The 18423-nt window shown below is 37.2% G+C and overlaps 1 protein-coding gene across 11 annotated transcripts in view; it reads left to right on the top strand.

Moving 5' to 3' along the window:
* The window catches only part of Asator (tau-tubulin kinase asator), a 27871-nt gene extending 10328 nt beyond the window's left edge, over window positions 1–17543 (top strand). For 6 of the 11 annotated variants that reach the window (XM_043434183.1, XM_043434180.1, XM_043434187.1 and 3 more), the window contains exons 2-15: window positions 1715–1847; window positions 2204–2351; window positions 2436–2650; window positions 3465–3734; window positions 3833–3919; window positions 5747–6013; window positions 6218–6398; window positions 6711–7039; window positions 7320–7616; window positions 9088–9408; window positions 9592–9859; window positions 9953–10339; window positions 10935–11340; window positions 13235–17543. In XM_043434183.1, the coding sequence (XP_043290118.1) occupies window positions 1791–1847; window positions 2204–2351; window positions 2436–2650; window positions 3465–3734; window positions 3833–3919; window positions 5747–6013; window positions 6218–6398; window positions 6711–7039; window positions 7320–7616; window positions 9088–9408; window positions 9592–9859; window positions 9953–10339; window positions 10935–11340; window positions 13235–13289 (3288 nt within the window). In that variant the 5' untranslated portion in view covers window positions 1715–1790 and the 3' untranslated portion in view covers window positions 13290–17543. Of the gene's footprint in view, window positions 228–297; window positions 533–1714; window positions 1848–2203; window positions 2352–2435; window positions 2651–3464; window positions 3735–3832; window positions 3920–5746; window positions 6014–6217; window positions 6399–6710; window positions 7040–7319; window positions 7617–9087; window positions 9409–9591; window positions 9860–9952; window positions 10340–10934; window positions 11341–13234 lie in introns of those variants that run through there. The other 5 variants (XM_043434184.1, XM_043434179.1, XM_043434188.1 and 2 more) reach the window with 5 other exon arrangements.
* Window positions 17544–18423: the final 880 nt, after the last annotated feature.

Raw genomic sequence — 18423 nt, 5'->3', positions numbered from 1 at the left:
CATTTGTTTCTCGTGCGTGTGCTCGGCGATCGGATTTTCGTAAATGGAGAAATTTTATTCGTCATTTCTAACGTGTATATATGTTAACAAGTGTGTACAGGATAATTAGAACGGAAGGTCTTACAATCCAGCGTGTGTTTGGCTATATTTCAAATTTAGTAAAACCTTTTTCGCGTCTCGAATTTCAATTTTTCGTTTCGTTACCGAGAAGAACGAAGAAAAAATAGGTGGGTGGATATTAAGTGGGTGTTATTGCACGATTGAAGAATTCATTTCCGGGATAAAGAAGGGAATGAGAAATGAGCTTTTTGGGCGGGGGACAGACGAGGGTGGCAAACGCACACTTTAAATAAAAAAACGAATTCACACGTACAGAAAGTGTATACGTAGGTGTGTGTATGTACAGGCGCAACCCCGGTAACTTAGGCTGCACCCCTTTGCTCGCACGCAATAATGGCTGCCTAGCACGGGGGGCGCCCTCGCGTGTATTGACCAATTTTCCATCTCAGCCTCGTATACAGCAAATATTAAGGTTCAAATCTATCAAATTTTTTTCGTGTGTGGGCAGTTAATCGTATTTTACAACGAGAAGCGTGTGCTCAGTCACTCGCGTTCGTTTTTATTTTCTTCCACGGGATTTTACGTTCGAGGAAATAAAAGAAAAAATGGTGAAAAATTCGAGCAGACCCGCCGGTGTGTTATGATTTCGTAAAATGAAAAAAAAAATGATCGAGATGATGATCGAAAAAAAAACTCTTTTCATCACTGTTTAGTAACACCACCACCACCCTCTCACGCGCGTTTGACAGTGGAAACTCCCTTAACTTGTCCTTCACGACACTTGTGGAATAATAAAATATAGGTTATATGGGAGCGCTCGTTTACACTTGTCCTATTCATTTCGAGAACGTTTAAATAATCTGGAATTAAACAATTGTTAAGGCGATCGTTTCGCGAAAGAATTTTCTTGTATATTTTCTTGACATTCCAGCGTTATGATTAATGATGATATTGTGCTATTACAGCTTAAGTTTTTTCGCAATAACTTCGAGACTTTCTGGCAAATTTTGTTTATAAATAAAAACTTGCAAAAAAAATTCTCGTTCGATGTCAAGGATTTTCTTCCAGTTTTGCGAGTTTTAACACTTTTATGCAACGCAAGTAACGTTATCAGAGTGAAATATTTGGCAAAATTTCTGAACTATCGAATATTGATTTTTAGGAGTTAACTGTGGCGAGACTGATACCTTGATGAAATACTTTTTCGTATTCGTCGCGTGAGAGTAAACAATTCACTATAATGTAGTCATATCAATCACTCATACTTCAAAAATATCGAGTTCCATTCAACGAACTTTTCACGAACTATTTTATTTTACAAATATTGTTTATTTTTTATTGAACTATTTTTTTGCTACAAAAAATGTTCTTTTGAATGAGGACAAGATTTATTAGTGCCATAATCGTTAAAATTCATTCGAAAGAAATTCCGTGACGGTACACAGCGAGTTGAGCGAGATTCCACTGTACGGACTTCATTACCGGTGTGTGTGGGACAATGTACAGAGAGAGGGAGAAACTGACTCGGAAAACACACGAGGAGGCGCCCCTGTGCGGGCGCGCGCGCGCGCGCGTTGTAACATCGTGTGTGTCATGGCAGACTCGTTGTCTAGCTCGCTAAAGGGTTGCCTTTTCTTTTCAATTTTCCGAACAGGCATCCTAATCATCCGGGTAAATTGGTGTTGAGACATGTAGGCGACGAGAGCACAGATCAGAACAATAACATCACGATGACAAGCGAGGATTTATTGCAGCCTGGCCATGTGGTCAAAGAGCGATGGAAAGTCGTGAGTAAAGTGCTGAACATTTGATTTAATTTTTTTTCCATTTATGGTAACATGTAACGCGTTGAAGTGGATGAATATCTGAAAAATCTCATTTCTTTCGAGCACTGAATTGTTTCATTGACGTATCATCTCTTGAGATTGCGTTGTCTTTTTTTTTTTTATCGTATCAGCGGTTTCTTCATGAAATCGATCGTGTCAGCTGACATTTTTTTTCGCCTACTTTTTTTCGTTATCTCGTTGAATTTTGAACTTCAGCTCTATTTTGAAAGTAACGTAATCGCCTCTTCCCCTTTCAATTGTTTATCGTTTTGACTGGATGAACTTTTGGAAACGAATAATTTTCAATAAATTCGCAGATGAGAAAAATTGGCGGCGGCGGCTTTGGAGAAATTTACGAAGGGTTGGATCTCATGACCAAAGAACAGGTTGCCCTCAAGGTTGAATCCGCCAGGCAACCCAAACAAGTTCTTAAGATGGAAGTTGCCGTCCTAAAAAAACTTCAGGGTAAAAATTCTTTGACGAATTTCTACATATTGTCAAAATATTCGGTTGCCCCTATGTTTCTTTTTTGTTTTCAATTTTCCTCAGGTAAAGAACACGTTTGTCGGTTTATCGGGTGCGGCAGAAACGACAGATTCAATTATGTTGTGATGCAACTACAGGGAAAAAACTTGGCCGAATTGCGGAGAGCTCAGCCGCGAGGTGCCTTTTCTATCTCTACTACTTTGCGCCTTGGTCTTCAAATTTTAAAAGCAATAGAGAGTATACATCAAGTGGGCTTCCTTCACAGAGATATTAAGCCCGTAAGTTTACTATTTACCATTAATTTTGATAACTCTGTTTAGAAAAACATGAAATTTTGGTTTCCGAGGGATACTAACCATCCAAAATTTTCTTGTGCAATTTGTGTATTATTTGATGCAATTTTTTATGTGTAATTAGGTGCTTCTCCTAAGTTTATGTTATCAGGCTCCGAAAACATGGGGCCACAAAATTTTGCATCGTTTCAACTGCGCATTGATTTGACTAATTGTGTCTATTATTAGTTTTCCGAGCACAAAAAAATTCATCAATGAAATCCCAAGAATTGCATTTATTTACAATTTTAATTACCAATTTATTTTTCGACTGCTCATTGTTTCAAGTTTTACTTCCATTTTTTTTCTCTTGAGATCGTACGTTTTCCAAGCACATCAATGTATAATAAAATTTCAAAAAATAAAGTTTGCCCATCAGACTGACAGAGTCTTCCAGCTTCCGATCATCGAAAAAACTGTTGATCAAGAATTGAATACAAAATAATGTTCAATATTTGGCAGTGCTAACAAAGAGATGACGCTGAAGTTTGCGACATTGGAGTCCAATGAAATAGATAAAAAAAACGATTTGTAATCCTCCAACTTTATTCGCTCCTTGAATTGCAATTTTTTATTTTTCAACCTCTACAAATGGTTTGTAAAATGAAAAATTGGAGAATTACAAATGTTTTTTCCGTTCATTTCATTGGACTCTAACGTCCCAAACTTCAGCATTATCCAACAGGCATAATTGAAGGCTCTGCTCGTTTCTAAACTTATTACCGCCTGATGAAGTTTTAAATAAAAAAATTTTTTCCAGTCGAACTTCTCTATCGGTCGTCACCCGTACAACACTCGTATGGTATACATGTTGGATTTCGGTCTGGCTCGTCAATTCACTACAGGTACGGGTGACGTTCGACCGCCCCGGGCCGCCGCCGGTTTCCGTGGTACAGTACGATACGCTTCCGTAAATGCTCATAAGAATAAAGAAATGGGTAGACACGACGATCTATGGTCGTTGTTTTACATGCTCATTGAGTTCGTCAACGGACAACTTCCATGGCGAAAAATCAAAGACAAAGAGCAGGTACGTGAAAAATTTAATTTTCAAAATCTTCGAGCAATTCAAATAAAAATGCTGAAATAACGAATAATTGTTTTGTTTTTTTTTTTCTGACAATGCAGGTGGGAACTTTGAAGGAAAAGTACGATCACCGTTTACTCCTGAAGCACTTGCCTTCTGATCTTCGTGTCTTCCTCGAACACATTCAGGTAATATTTAGCATTGCATGATGGGGCCAAACAAGAGAATGAAGAGGGAATGAGGATTGCAATAAAAGTTGCATATTTATACCGCTTTTCGAGTATTTTGTTTTGCCTAAAGTTGTCAGATTTCCATGCATCGTGAACCCATGATTTTCAGCTACACAAATTTTTGACCGGTATCTGAAAAGAAATATAAATGAAAGAATTTCACAAAACATCCTCGCCATATACTCGTCATTCACTTTCGGTGGTTTCAGCAATTAAAAAAATAGAAAATAGTTTGAAAAAAAACTACTAAATACAAAACGCACTTTCAGTACCGATTGTTAAAACATGGTTTTTCATTAAGCGCTGGAACTAGTTTCAAAAAACTTACGAGTAAAACTCTCAGATTAAAAAAAAATATGCTAACTCACGATGAAAATGAGTCACCAGTTATTACGGTGGCATTTTATACAGAAACGGAGTGATAATATTGAGTGACACGAGTCATTGACTCAATTAAAATCCTTCACGAGAATTTTTCATCTATGCATACCGATTTTTTAGTTCGGGCTTCTGGAAAATCGTAAATACTTTCAAGCATGTATATTTGCGTTTTCTCGTTAAATTCGCGTCCCGTAGATTTCATAATGGTCTGTCGGTGCACATAAAGAGGTCAAACTATATTCGCTCGACCGGAAACCGTTGAAAGCAATATTACGAGTAGGATATTCTTCCGAGACATGAGCGAAAAAAAGGTCTAGCAAAGCGAAGTGAAATGTGGTCGGTGGTACGTGTGAAAAATGGGAATATTAAGTTTCGCAGGCGTAACGCGTAGTCATTCGGGAAAAGAAGATGTTAGCGAACTATTTGGCCGCAGTTCAAACCGTGTTCTATGTGCCGAAGGAGGCCAAGGTCTTCCGGAAGCATATATACTTAGCATTGAAAACATACGTCATAAAAAAAATGTTTTTTCCTCCCGTCCTCTTCGGGTTTCATAACGTCCTGTACTGGATCATTATTTCCAGCGTGCCGGCAATCACATCTCTTTATTTCCCTTGCCGAGAGCGGACCGAGAGTATTTGCAATCACATTTCGAGCACGAATTTTAAGTCCGATCTTAAAAAAGTGTTTTTCTGTCTGCAGTCTTTACCTTTTTCTCAGTAAATTGAATAGAATTAAAAGTTTTAATGATATTGTTATTGAGCAAATGATTTGGACCATTTTCATTACGATTGCAGTAATACCTTAACGATGGAAATGCTTCCACCGAATCCTAGCTATGGACATTCCATTTTTTTACTGAGAGTTCAAATCAATATGTTCATTTGACCCTTTGCCGCATCGTGAACCGCGTACGAGCGACCCACTGTTTTTTACTGCCAATTTAAAAAGTAAGAACACTGTTTTACGATTTTTGCATGTCGTCCCACAGGCCTCGCATAAGTAACTTGGAAACTTCATATTGATTTTCGTCAATAGATAGGAAACTCGTGACATATACGTGCTTCATTTGTGTTGACATAAATCATGATACATAAAACTCTATTCAATACTGATAACGATTAAAATAATTTGACTCGCTCAAGTTTATCATTTATTCAATTCTTATATCCACTCAAAGAAATATTTTCCCTGTCCAGACAAAATATTCATTTAATACTTTCGTCAATAACTGATCGATTCCAGAATAAAAAAGTCATAATATAACTGTCATAATAGAATGAAAGTTATTCGAATTTTTAGAGAGTGATTTTAGAGCGTATCCGTGAATATTGGTATCATAATTTCAAGAGGAAAAATGATTTTTCTCGAAAAATGTTAATATTTGAATATTTTTTTTTCGTGCAGAGTTTGCAGTATGCGGATAAGCCCGATTACACGATGTTGGCGAGTCTGTTCGAGCGTTGTATGAAGCGTCGTGGTGTAAAGGCGAGCGATCCGTACGACTGGGAGAGGCCTTTGGTAGCGAACGAGGGTCTACCGACGACGAGGTCGCTACCAACGGTCACAGCGACCCCGGCTCTGATGACGGCGACGACAATCAACCAGGCGCCCACAACGCCAAACGTTGATACGAATAATCAAGAAAATGTCGAGCCGGACAACAGGAAAGAAGTGAGTCTCGTCCTACATTCGTTCGAATGTCCCACGCGGTTTTTCTTTTCGTTTATTCTTCGTTCTTTCTCCATATGTGCGACAAAAAAATGAAAAACAATGGCTGAAAAAGATCATGCATTGATTCGTTAATGCTGAATATTGCTGCGGAATTGGGAAACGAGACAATTGTTCAGAGTTAATTTCCCTAATCGTCATTCGCAGGGAAAGATAGATTACGAAAGTTTATGCAGAATTATATTGGGAACGGAGGGATCTCCTGTTCCACTTACGTCAGCAATAAGTAATCATGGCCGGGACAAAAATTGCAATGCAACCATACAGATAACGGACAACACGCATCAGCAAGGAGGCCAGCAAGTCGCTGCGACGCCACCGGTGCAAGGTTAGCCAAGACTTTTTTTTATTCGACTCGACATTTCACTGGTTGGACGAAGTTTTTTAGATTTTTCACTTCATTTTTTTTCGAGCTGTAACGAGATTTCGAAACGCAGATTTTATTAATGACGATCATTTTTCTCGCTCCCTGCGAGTGCGAGCTGCAGCAGCGTTGTTTTGAAACTTTTCCAAAATCTCGTCATCAATTTTTTTTCCACGCTTTTACAAAATCCGCGAAAAAATGCATTTTTTATAGAATAAAGAATATTTTTTTCGTACTTTATTAAAAATCCTTTCTTTTTATTGCATTCGTTCTAAGGCTCACCGAAGAAACGACGGGCTGTATCTATGGCTGTGGAACCTCAGACTCCCGCACCACCGGTCGAGAAGCAAATCGACAACGAGGGCGACGCTCTCATGGCATCGGCGCGTTCGGCATCGGAAGTAGCGCGCTCCAAAACTGTAGCAAACGCCTCGGCTCCTCTCCGAAAATCAGCGAGTGGTGCAACCTTTGCCAGACTTCGTGTCGTCCCACCCCCTGAGACTACGCCCGGGGAACCGCCGAGTCCGAGAATACACACCGAGGTCGACGCCTCGTATTGCTCCTACGATGTCACAAACACGAAACATGTCGGGAATCAGAGTCCGGTAAAAATTTTGATGCTTTTCCCTCGTTCACTCAACTCACTCAATGGCAACAAAATTCACTGTAATAACAACTTTTATTTAAAAACCAAGATTACAAATTTTCAACATACCAGATGTTTAAATTTCTGCCTGAAATGTGAACAATCCTTCTCAGAGAATTTTTCTATTTTTTTCGAGCATAAAAAAGTTGAACATTTTATTATTTTATTTCAATTTTGAATCATTTTCGTGGCTCACGAGTTTGAAAGGAAACTGATTTTTATGACACTCTTGATTTTAGGTAACCGAGCAACGCGAACCGTTGAGCAGGGAACCGAGACGACGCGCGGGTTACAGGCAACAATCTAAGAGTGGACGCTCAGCAATGAGAGACTGCTCGATAACGCAATTCGCTCAAATCGACGACGACAATGTGTCAGCCCTTCAGCAAGTAACACGAGGTGGCGGTGGCTTGACGCTGGCGTCACAATGGAAATCGCAGTTCGACGACTCGGAGGAAACTGACAACGAATGGAAGGGAGAAAATCTTCAGAGTCCCGAACACAAGGGTGCTAATCCACCATCCATAGTTCCTCAGGTAATTCAAGCTAGAATTTTTAAAGCGGCAAGGTCAGAGGCGCGTAGTTATTATTGCCTTGTGTATATGTGATGAGAAGATATGAGAAGATACTAAAATATGGTGATACTTGAAACGTTTCATGATTATCGTTTAAAATCAACGCTCATAAAGTTTCTAAAGTTTCATCGAATGAATATTTAGCTGAAGAGCACGAATTCGTAATAGTAAATAATGTAAAATTTGAAGGTACAGTTTATCCGCTATTTTTGGTTTGACGTGCTTAAAAAATATTCAAATTCCGTACGAAAATGGCATTAAATTTTATTTTTTCAAATATTTTTATTACTCTAAAAACAGGATGTGTCCCGCAGAAAAAAAACATTTGACATTTTGCGTGATATTTCGAAATGCATATTTTAGAATCTTCCTGAACTCTAGCATTGACTAACTGCAAATTATCATCTCCAAGGGTCATAAAAAAATCGTCTGCTTCATGCTATTTTATTTATGCAAAGCTTAATTTAACATTCTAGCCTCGTCTGACCTATATAAAGATCCTCGCTTGAGTACCTCACTTCTAGGCGTTCCACTGCGAATATATGCTTGCGCTCACTTTTGCTATGAGTCCTGGAAGCTGCACAATTTTTTCTTCTCCTCAACCTTTTTTTATTAACCTTCCGCTGCCTTGGAACGCGTGCTGCTTGTTGTAGAGCTTGGCTTTCGAGTAAATTAGTTTCTGCTCTCACGAATTGTTGATTTTTTTTTATTTTATGCGCACACAGCAGGTCTGGAAAAGTGATTCGTAACTTTGAGTAATCTGCGTTCCCTGTTTCTCGTACAATTGTATTAAAAATTTGTATTTTTGTTATTTTTCCGATTCACTTATACCAAAGTTATGATTTCACATAAATCGAACAAAGTTTTATTCCGAAATCGAATGAAAAAGGATTATTTCCAAAATAATTGGTTTCATGGATCATGAAATTCTAGGCTCTCCCACGAAGTCGAGAGCAATATCGATTGACTGTATTAACATTTGAACTCTGCCGCTGGAAGCAGAAAAAATCTCTTGTTACCGATTTAATTTTATGTTTCCAGATGCTCAAGGAATTTTTTTCTTTCTTCGTTACAATATTTCAATATCGAGCCGGAGCGATTTAGAGATTTTTATAAAAGTATGATACTGAAAACTGCAGGCTTTAAAAGCCTGTGAAACAAAAGTATTGAGAACGAATGTTCATTTTGTACTTTGAAGAAAAACTTGTACTGTATATTGTAATGAATAATAATAACGATATTTTTCTCCTGCAAACAAGACCCATTGCGGATATTTTTCCACAAAATTACGAAAAATTCACCGCACGCATGATCGCACGCTTTGTACAACGATGTTCAACTCTCCGTAATGTTTTTTTTTTGCTTTTAATTGCTTACCTCACGTTTGGTCCGAGTTAGTAATTTGACAGCTATTAACACACGACCTATCTAGTCCACAGTTGGTAGTGAGGCTGTAGCTACGATCACACCGACGACCGGATGTCCTGATGTTAAATCATCGGGTAGTCAGGCGATATCGGTAACGCCAATTGTCTCTCAGCAGCAATTAGTAACAGTGGCGACAACGGCCCTGGGAACTGCTCAAAATCCTCTCTCTCGGATAAGCGAGGATTCCCCGAGAACCGGTGTACCCCACAGATGCTTAAACATTACGGGAATCGAGAAATATCCGGATATTCAAGAAGCTTTGCCACGAGCATGGAGCGTACCGGCGCTGGCGCCACACGTTCGTGCTAATCTCGAAGCGCCCCTGGTAAGTTATAAAAATATGTTTTTTCGTAACATTGACATCAAGGGAAAATTTTCAATGGTTCATCCCATCGTGTGCAGGACGATGGTACCAATTCGTTTGAACGATTGTAGAGAAATTTGGTCAATTCGTAGAGAATGAAATGACTGAAATTCGTTTTCTCACTTCTTGTTTCACGTGTTTCAGGTACAGCAAGCATTATTCGATGATTTGTTGTACGAGGTGGACGTTATGAGGAATGTGGCAACCCGTCACGACGAGCCAAGGAGAAGTCCGCCACCGAGGCGAGCCAGTGTTCCAGCAGTTGCGTTCGCATCGCCCAAAACCGTCCCTACTACTCCCGTCGGTGACGAGGAAGAGCAGGCCGTTGCCGGAAGACTGGAAATTCGAGTGGTCGACTCGACCGGGGGTGCTACCGTTGTACAAACGAGTGCCGACAAGGAGCCGTTACAAAGTACGTTTCCATCGAAGTCGTTCGTCAATTAATACGTGCGGAGCGACGAGTTTCCAGGAAATCGCTAACGCCTCAATACTCGTTTGTTGACAGAAAAATTGACGAACGGAACTGCCGGGAGTCCGGCAAGTCCGAATCCCGGAGCCGAGGAGACATCGGTCTACTACGACGCGACGGAGAACCGCGCGGCAACGGGGAACAACAGTTTAACAAAAGTAGCATCATGCGTGACGGTTGGATCGTCTTCGATTTCGCACGCTTTGTCGCATCGTGAGTCCAAAGACAATAAAGAACGTGAGACGATGAGCAAAGCGCACAGTAGTCTTAGCAAAATACCAATTCCTGTGAAAAGTCCACGTTGCTCATTATCGGAATCGACGCCGGAGACAAATACAACGCAAAACACGAAAACTGGTACGGCGAGTGAAATCGAAAAATCACCAGCTCAAATAGTGCAACAAACAAAGGATCGTGATATCGGTTAGTCAGTTGTTTGAGAGCTCTTTATTTCTATTATTTATCTTCTACAATTGTTCCGTTTTACCGTTGTTTCTTTCTTTTTATTTTTTACATTTTTCAAATCTAGTTTTTGAAAAGCCGCTCCGTCGGGATTTAACGAAAGTTTGCAAGCATACGATAGTTGTATACACACATGTTTATATCGCATAATGCTTCAGAGTATTTGCACTATGTGAAAATTCATTAGTAATATTTATACAGCCATGAATCTGTCTGTTGATCGCCTCGCAGCAAGAAAATTGAAAATTCCTTCCTTCGTTGTCAGCTATTCGTAATATTGTCGCTCCAGTGAAAAATCATTGAGAAAATGGAGAAAAAAGCGATCAGCAAATCAGTGACCGGCCAATCGTTACTTTAGCTCGTATTGAAAGATTCATTTAAAGAAATGTCATTGTTCGAAGTAGTTTAAAAGTTTAATGTTCATTTCTTATTTGTTGTTAATTGCAAAAATACGAAAGTCACAAGTTGAATATACATACGATTGCTTTTATAGTTGGATTTGGCGATATTACTTTGTTTTGTGCTTCTTAGCGTTACTAACACCAGTAACTTTTAGCTATCAAGGGTAAACCGTTGTCAGTACATACGGAGGCACCGACACTGAGGCGATGCGCCACTTTACCGGACGCACGCCCTAACGTGCCACCATTAACGTCGACGAGCTCGACCGAGGAGGAAAATCTTACCGGTTGCACTCCAGCACTGAGACGCCGCCGACAGTCCGAGAAATACGTGACTGATGCTATTCAACTGAATCTACGATTCCAGAGACCACAAAGAAGACCAACCTCGGAGGTATTACCGAGATTTTATCCACGTGGTGTGCCCTCCTATCTACTCGATTCAGGTAAAAGAACCGAGGAGAGCAGTGACAATGACTCCGACAGCAGTGGTCCACCGAACTCTCAACCACCCCCACCACCCTCGTCGCTACCGCCTCACATGGCTGAGAATAACGCTAGGTATGCTAGTTCATCATCATACCTTTCTCCACCATGTAGTTATCTTTTTTCTTTTTATTTTTGCCATTCTTTATTGCCTCTCGACGCATTTTCCTTTCTTTTTTTTTTATATATTATTACCGTTGTAGGCTGGAATACCCGTTGATACGAGAGTTCACGAATTACGTACTTCCAGAATTTCTTCAAAACGAACCAAGTTTTTTTAGTACTCGTCGTTTTTATTATAGATACTTTTCGCAAATTATGAAGGTTAACTCGCCATAAATATTCTCAGAACGAATGAACTTCAATGGTTTTTTTATTTTCAGTAAAATTATCAATAAGCTAGCGTTGATTCCGACGAAAAAATACGCAAAAAACTCCACAAATAAAATTCTCGGAAAAATTGTTGCTTTTTGCTATTTCTGTGCAGTTCCGGAAGATTTGTCTCTCTAAAAATACCGGCGTTGAAACGATAATTTTTCCTACGGTCACGTGATAATTCGGAAAGTTTTCTTCAAGATTTCTCTAGAATTTTTTTTATTAACTACGATCATTCCAAAAGTTTTAGAGAGAAACGTCTTTGTCCAAAAACCCGACATACACGTTTTAACTTCATTGCTCTGAAACTCGACGAACCAATGTCTTCGGTATCGTGATTAGAGTCGCAATAAACTAAAAAGAAACCAGAAAAATTTTTCTTAAATGATCTGCCCATTGAAAACTTTCTGAATTGTCAAGTGCTGTTCTGACGTATCAAGAACACCGCGTTTTATGTATTTTTATGTCAATGTCGTGGACGCGAATTTCCCAATATTTTTTCAACTCTCAATGGAGTAGAAACAATCATAGATAGTGATTTTGAAAAAAATCAATTTTTCTACATAGCATTAGAAGAAGTAAGCTAATTTTCAAATTATTCGCTAGTTGTTGATAAAGTTGTTATCGGTTTAAAGAACTTGAAATTTAAAAAAAAAAAAAAAAAACAATGAAGCCACGTTAACATTACACTAAAAGTTTTTAGAGATCTCGACAGGAAATCTCAGTCAATGCTTCGAAATGAAATGAAAAAATAATACGATAAATGAAAATAGTAAAATAACGAAATACTCATTGTTATGAAGTCAATTTCGGAAGACAAAAGCGATGCCTAACAACGATGAGTCCACAAAAAGATGACAATAATTTTTCAAATCTTAGACCAATGGAATTTTGTTGGATGGGACAACTGCAGAAAAAATTCAGTCTCGTCGTTTCCCACATTTTTGCAAAGTAAATAGAAAATAATTATAAATTCGGATTTCATAAACTCCCGATATTCCTTTCCCACAGAGGTCAAAATGATTCTCATGAAAAAGAAATTAAAAAAAATCATTGAGCGGCATGTGATCGAAAATATCCAAAGTTAACGAACCTTCAAAAGTCCAATTCATCCAAGCGTTGCTCCATTTTTATTTGTTTCACCATTAACATTTTATTTCAAAGGTTATGTTTAATTTGCGTAAAACTGACACGAGTGAGGTTTGTATTGATTAACAATGTTAGAAAATATTTCGTAACAATCCGACAGAGAGAGAGAGAGAGAGAGAGTTATGTTTAATTTTATTGTGCATCTTGCGTGTTATTAATCGATAGTTTAGTCACGAGGAATTTTACCTTTGAAGCATGTAGTTCGATTCACTTCAAATATCGTAGTTACTGCCTTTGTTAAAAGCATATTCGTTACGAAACTAGTTTTCTTGACAACGCAAAAAAATCTCTCAGGTAAGATTCCAAATGTTCGTAAGTAAAGCACAAATCAACTGGATAAATTTCGTAAATACAAACAGTATGAAAGTAAGAGACAAAAAAATGAAAAATCAATTGAAAAATAAAACGCGAAATTTGATGTATGCCGAAATGTTTATTGCTGCAGATGCCGTAGATTCAGACCAGTCCCTGACGCAGCGGTAATCAGCAAAGAGTCGTGAGATTTAGCGAGTGGATTCTGCAAGAGTCTTTGTTTGCATTACAATCAACAATGTTCTACCACAGCCAACTAGGAATGTGATACCTTTTTGGATCAAATAAGTACAGAGCCTTTCTAGTTACTGGAGCAGAAGAAAAATTCAATCGAACGAGAAGAATGGAACGAAGCGGTACAACAACAAAAAAGAACACGATGAAAGGGAAGCTGACCAAGAGTTGAGAGAAACTCAAGGATCTTATAGCTGAGGAAAAAGCGAAATATTTCCAGTCCCAGCTACGGAATAGAAAGATAAAAAAACGAACGAACAAATAATACATCGTTTTTACAACGTGGTATCTTATAGTGCGATCGATCGATGTGGTTAAAAGGTGCGTAACGCGAGGCAGGTTATCCTTTCGATCGAATAGTATAAACGCCTCAAGGAAAATCATTGATAATCCTTGTATGAAACAAGTTACGTTTGTTAATTGCTCTCGAATTTAGTGACAGCCTGAACTCAGGAAATTCAACAACGCATACGCGTTGGCTGTATTATCTGTCCATTAAGTTTAAAGCTAAAAGATTCGGTACGATCAATGATTTTATCGGTTTTACGATCGAACGATCGTAACGACGCGAAAAACCTGTGAATCGCGTTATACGGCTGTTTATTATCATTATTATTTAAATTGCTCTCTCACAGTGATCGTATAAAAGAACGTGAGCGAACTTAATCGCTGATGTGCTCATTTCCTTTCAATTAATGCTCTCTTAGGTGTTAATGAAATTTCAAGCTAATGGCGTACGAGAGAACAAAATGACCCACAAAACTTGCACAGATTCTTTCAAAAATGCACTGAAGTAGATGAAAGAAAAAAAGCAAAAGAAATAAAAGCGTATTACTCTTCGGTGAACGAGTGATGCTCTCCCTCGAAAAAGATATTAATAATGATAAAAAAAAAAACTATAAACGAACGAGAAAAAAAACAATTGAAAATTTGATGAAATCTCCCAAAGTCAACTCTTGACTGCAGTTCGATATTGTAAGAGCGCGCGCGAAAATGAGAGAAAGATTACGATTTCTCTGATAGAAAAAATAATGGACTTTTATTAGATGTATGCAATCATAAAAAAAAAACGAGGAAAGCGATGTGAAGAGGAGAGAAAAAAATGTTTGAATGGGCGGGTATGCTAGTCTCGGATGACCCACCGTTAAAATCAACAGAATGCAACAATTTTTGGATGTTCTCTCGATCTAAGGGAAAAACGTATATTTATTCGTAGGGTCCAGAAGTAACCGGTGTATCGACATTCACAAAGCAAAACAGAAACCGAAACGTAATACACGTAACATTGCTTTACTAAAAAATAATTGAAAAACGAAAATGTATGTAGATATATATATGTATGTATATTTATATTTATATATACATAAATATACATATGTGTGTGTATATAAAAGCCGGGTTACATGTAGCCGAGTTATATATGAATCGTGAAATAGGGTGAGGGAGAGAAAGAGAGTGAGGAAGAGAGATTGAAGCACGATAAGGCAAGCTACGTGACGCTAGTCAGTTTATAGAGTTCGTGGATAAAGTGAAGCCCTTAACGATCCAAATCGACAATTGTAACAATAGCTTTTTCCGTGATGATGAAAAACACAAGAAAAACACGAGTGCGCGTGAAAAGCGTAAATTTTATAACTAATATACCAAACCTATGTCGTTAATCGTATTGGAAAAGTGGAGTTTGTAAAGTAACTCGACGGTTGAATAATTGAAACATATACCAAAAAAGGAGCAAGAGACGGGGAGAAAAAAAGAAGAATCGAATTGCAAATAGCAATATGAATATACAGTAGATGTTAACAGTTATCGCTTGTTTCTCGTTTTATCGTATGGTGCGCGTGCTCGCAACTAAAGCGCTGAGCTTACGCACACAAAATTTTGTCACCGATTAAAAACAAAAAAATGGAGAAATGCCAATGAAAAAAAAAACAGCTCGAGCGCAAAACGAGAGAATTAGCTCATTTTTTATTGCACCAACTCCGCACTTGTTCGTTTAAATAATCAAAATCTAGTCACCCGAAGAAAAATGTACACGTGCTACGAAATGAAACTTTCCTGCCGGTCAACCGGTGTTTGTATTTCTTGCCTTTTTTTTACACTTTTTTTTTTTTAAATACTCTCTCCATTTGTTCTTTCTCCTTTATACATGCTTTACGATTGAGATTCTTTTCTTCGCATAGCTTTTCGCTTCAGTGCAATATTCTATACGAACATCACACGTGAGAAAAAGAAGTAAAAGAAAAAAACACGAAAAGATTTTTACCGTATGCCAAATTAATGATATTTATTCTAACAATTATTAATTATTCTTATTATCATTCTTATATTATTATTATTACTATTATTATTATACCTATTAGCGACTGACCAGTATTGATACTCGAAAAGAAGAAAGAGAAAGACGTGTAAAAGCATAACAAACTGAACCGTAGCCTGTACATTGATTCGCTTCCAATGAGAATATAAAAAAAAAATAATTAAAAAGTATGTGCAATTAATCAGCTACAAATTCATTTGTATGCCAAAAGCTTTTCAGCATAATTATTGCAATTGCGAAACTTAGCGTCGTTTGCACCGTAAAACAAAAATATTGATGTAGATTTCAATTTAAAAACGCGAGATTTAATAGATACGAATTTAATAAAGTGAAAGAAAATAAAATAACTAAAACATCAAATAAATTAATGAATAAAACGAATGAATTGAAAGAACGGCGAGGAACAAAAAACAAGAAAATGTTGCTTATCCGAATATAAGTGCCATTGATATTACTTCAAAGTTAATCCCCCGTATCCGATGAATTGTTAACGTAGAAAAACGTAACGTCGAAAGAAGTGTTGCATTCCGTTGACTGTAAACCGCCCGAAAGATAAACCATCGTTTAGGTTCCTGTACATAATATTAATAATAATTATAACATTTACGCTAACGTACCATAATCGACTCAATATGAATTTATCAGTGACAGATTATAAATTAACGATCGATAATAATTATATAAATATATGTGAATATATATACATACAAATATGTATATATATCTATATATATATATGTATATGTATTATTTTGAAGAAAAAAAAAAATTAATTCATAGTAACTTTTCTCCGCTTTGTGATCTATCGATATACTACGAATAAGAAAGAAAGAAAAAAATTACGACAGTACATGTGAATGTGTAACCACGTTTGAAACCTCTGATTTGCAATCTTAAAAAGAGAGAAGACACGTACTATTTATTCGTAATACAATTAAACGAAGAAAAAAAAAAAGAAAAGAAAAAAAAATGCAACAAAAAACGAAAAAATAAGTTAATCGAACAAAAAAAAAATGGAAAAAAATGCTATTGTAATTAATAAGTATCGCGAAAAGAAAAGTCAACAGATACTATTGTCTATGGGTAATAATTGTTAGTTTATTATTAAATTATTAAATTAATAAAAAGCGAAAACGTGACGACAGAGGTGAATCAATTGGAACAATGAACTATGATGAAAAAAAAACAAAAATTAGTATAAACGAAAACAACAAGAACAGTGCTTGTAGTTTAATTCGTCAATAAAATTAAAAGGAGAGAATCGTGACTATGGTGCTTCGCGGACGAAATGTTTGCGACGGAAACTTGAATTTTCCGACCGAATCATAATAGTCATGCTGTGATTTCCTGTGAAAAAAAAAGAAAACAAATAATAAAACAGATTAATTGATTTTTTTTGTACACATAACCTTTTATACACTCTTGAAAACGATTTGACTGGGAAGAATGAAATTTATCGTATGGACACCGCATCAAACTGTTTGCATCAAATTATACAGATTTTTGAAGGTTTTTTTAAATGAAATTGTTTAATATTTGAAATTTTTGATACTATGAGCTATCTCGAAATGCCGAAAATTTTATTTTTCCCATTTGCAGAAACACATTTTTCACTTTTACATCGTTCTTCTGTCCGTTTGTAGATCGCCATAATCGCATTTAAATTTTGCGCTATACGAACTCGCATCATCAGCTGATTTTCTATAACGTCACGTTCCAATGTGCTGTGCGGCCATTGCAACCGGTAAGAAACGTTTATACAACAGTACTTGAACAGTACAATCACACGACTATATTTCTTTTTCGCGCAAATGTAAAATGATTTAATTAATGTTGTGCTGAGTTGTCGAAAAATTCTTACCCGGAAACTAATAAATTGAATAATCGTGAATGCCAAGATCCTAAAAGTTTAATCATCTAATCATATCGTGAGTAGTGTCCTTCAGTGATCATTATTTTCAATCAATTTTGAGGTTATGTGATGGTGTTTTTATTTTTGAAAACGTGGAATATACAAATATTTTTCGCTTCTCACTCGTGCACACCGCATCTGGGAGACTCGACCCACTTGTCACGCTTTCTGAGAAAATGCTTCGAAAACAATCAATTACCCGCGAACAAAAAGTCGAGTTTTTCACTTTCGTGTCTCTCGGGTTAAGTGTGTACTTCTAGAGAGAAGTATTAGTTTTCTTCGTATTCCGTTTTTTATTTTTTCAAGAAACTATTTCAGATAATGTGGGCTGTCGTGATGAGTGTACTTCGAAGGTATGTGCCGTATGTAACTCTACCAGTTGCCGGAGTCGTTGGATATCTTGGTTACAACATTGAGGGCTGGATTTCGGATCGTTACACACCTGCAACTGCCCCTATCAATCAACAGCGAGAAGAACGATTTTTAGAAAACATAGATAATATTACTATAGCAAGAAAAAAACACAATCCCCTCGAAGTGAATCTTTCCCCATCGTTATCTTCTTAAATAAACCATGAAACAGTGCAGCAAGCTCATGGTGTATATTTATAGGAATTATACCGTTGAAATGGGCAGTGTGGAAATTATAGTTTTTTAAATATGTTCAATTCACTTCTGTCCCAACTTATTATTTTTGGGGAGTCTTTATAAGACACTGGATTCCCCTCGAAGTATTCATTTCTTACAATGAATTTTGCTCTCAAATAATCTTGTACTTAGTTTACATCTAGGAACAATGTAAATGATACAGAGTTTACAACGACGATGGCTTGTTATAAAGTTGAAGGGATGTAAACAA

Source organism: Venturia canescens, chromosome 1 (assembly GCF_019457755.1).
Source record: "Venturia canescens isolate UGA chromosome 1, ASM1945775v1, whole genome shotgun sequence".
Taxonomy (NCBI): Eukaryota; Metazoa; Arthropoda; class Insecta; order Hymenoptera; family Ichneumonidae; genus Venturia; species Venturia canescens.
This window is presented reverse-complemented; position numbering and strand designations above follow the sequence as displayed.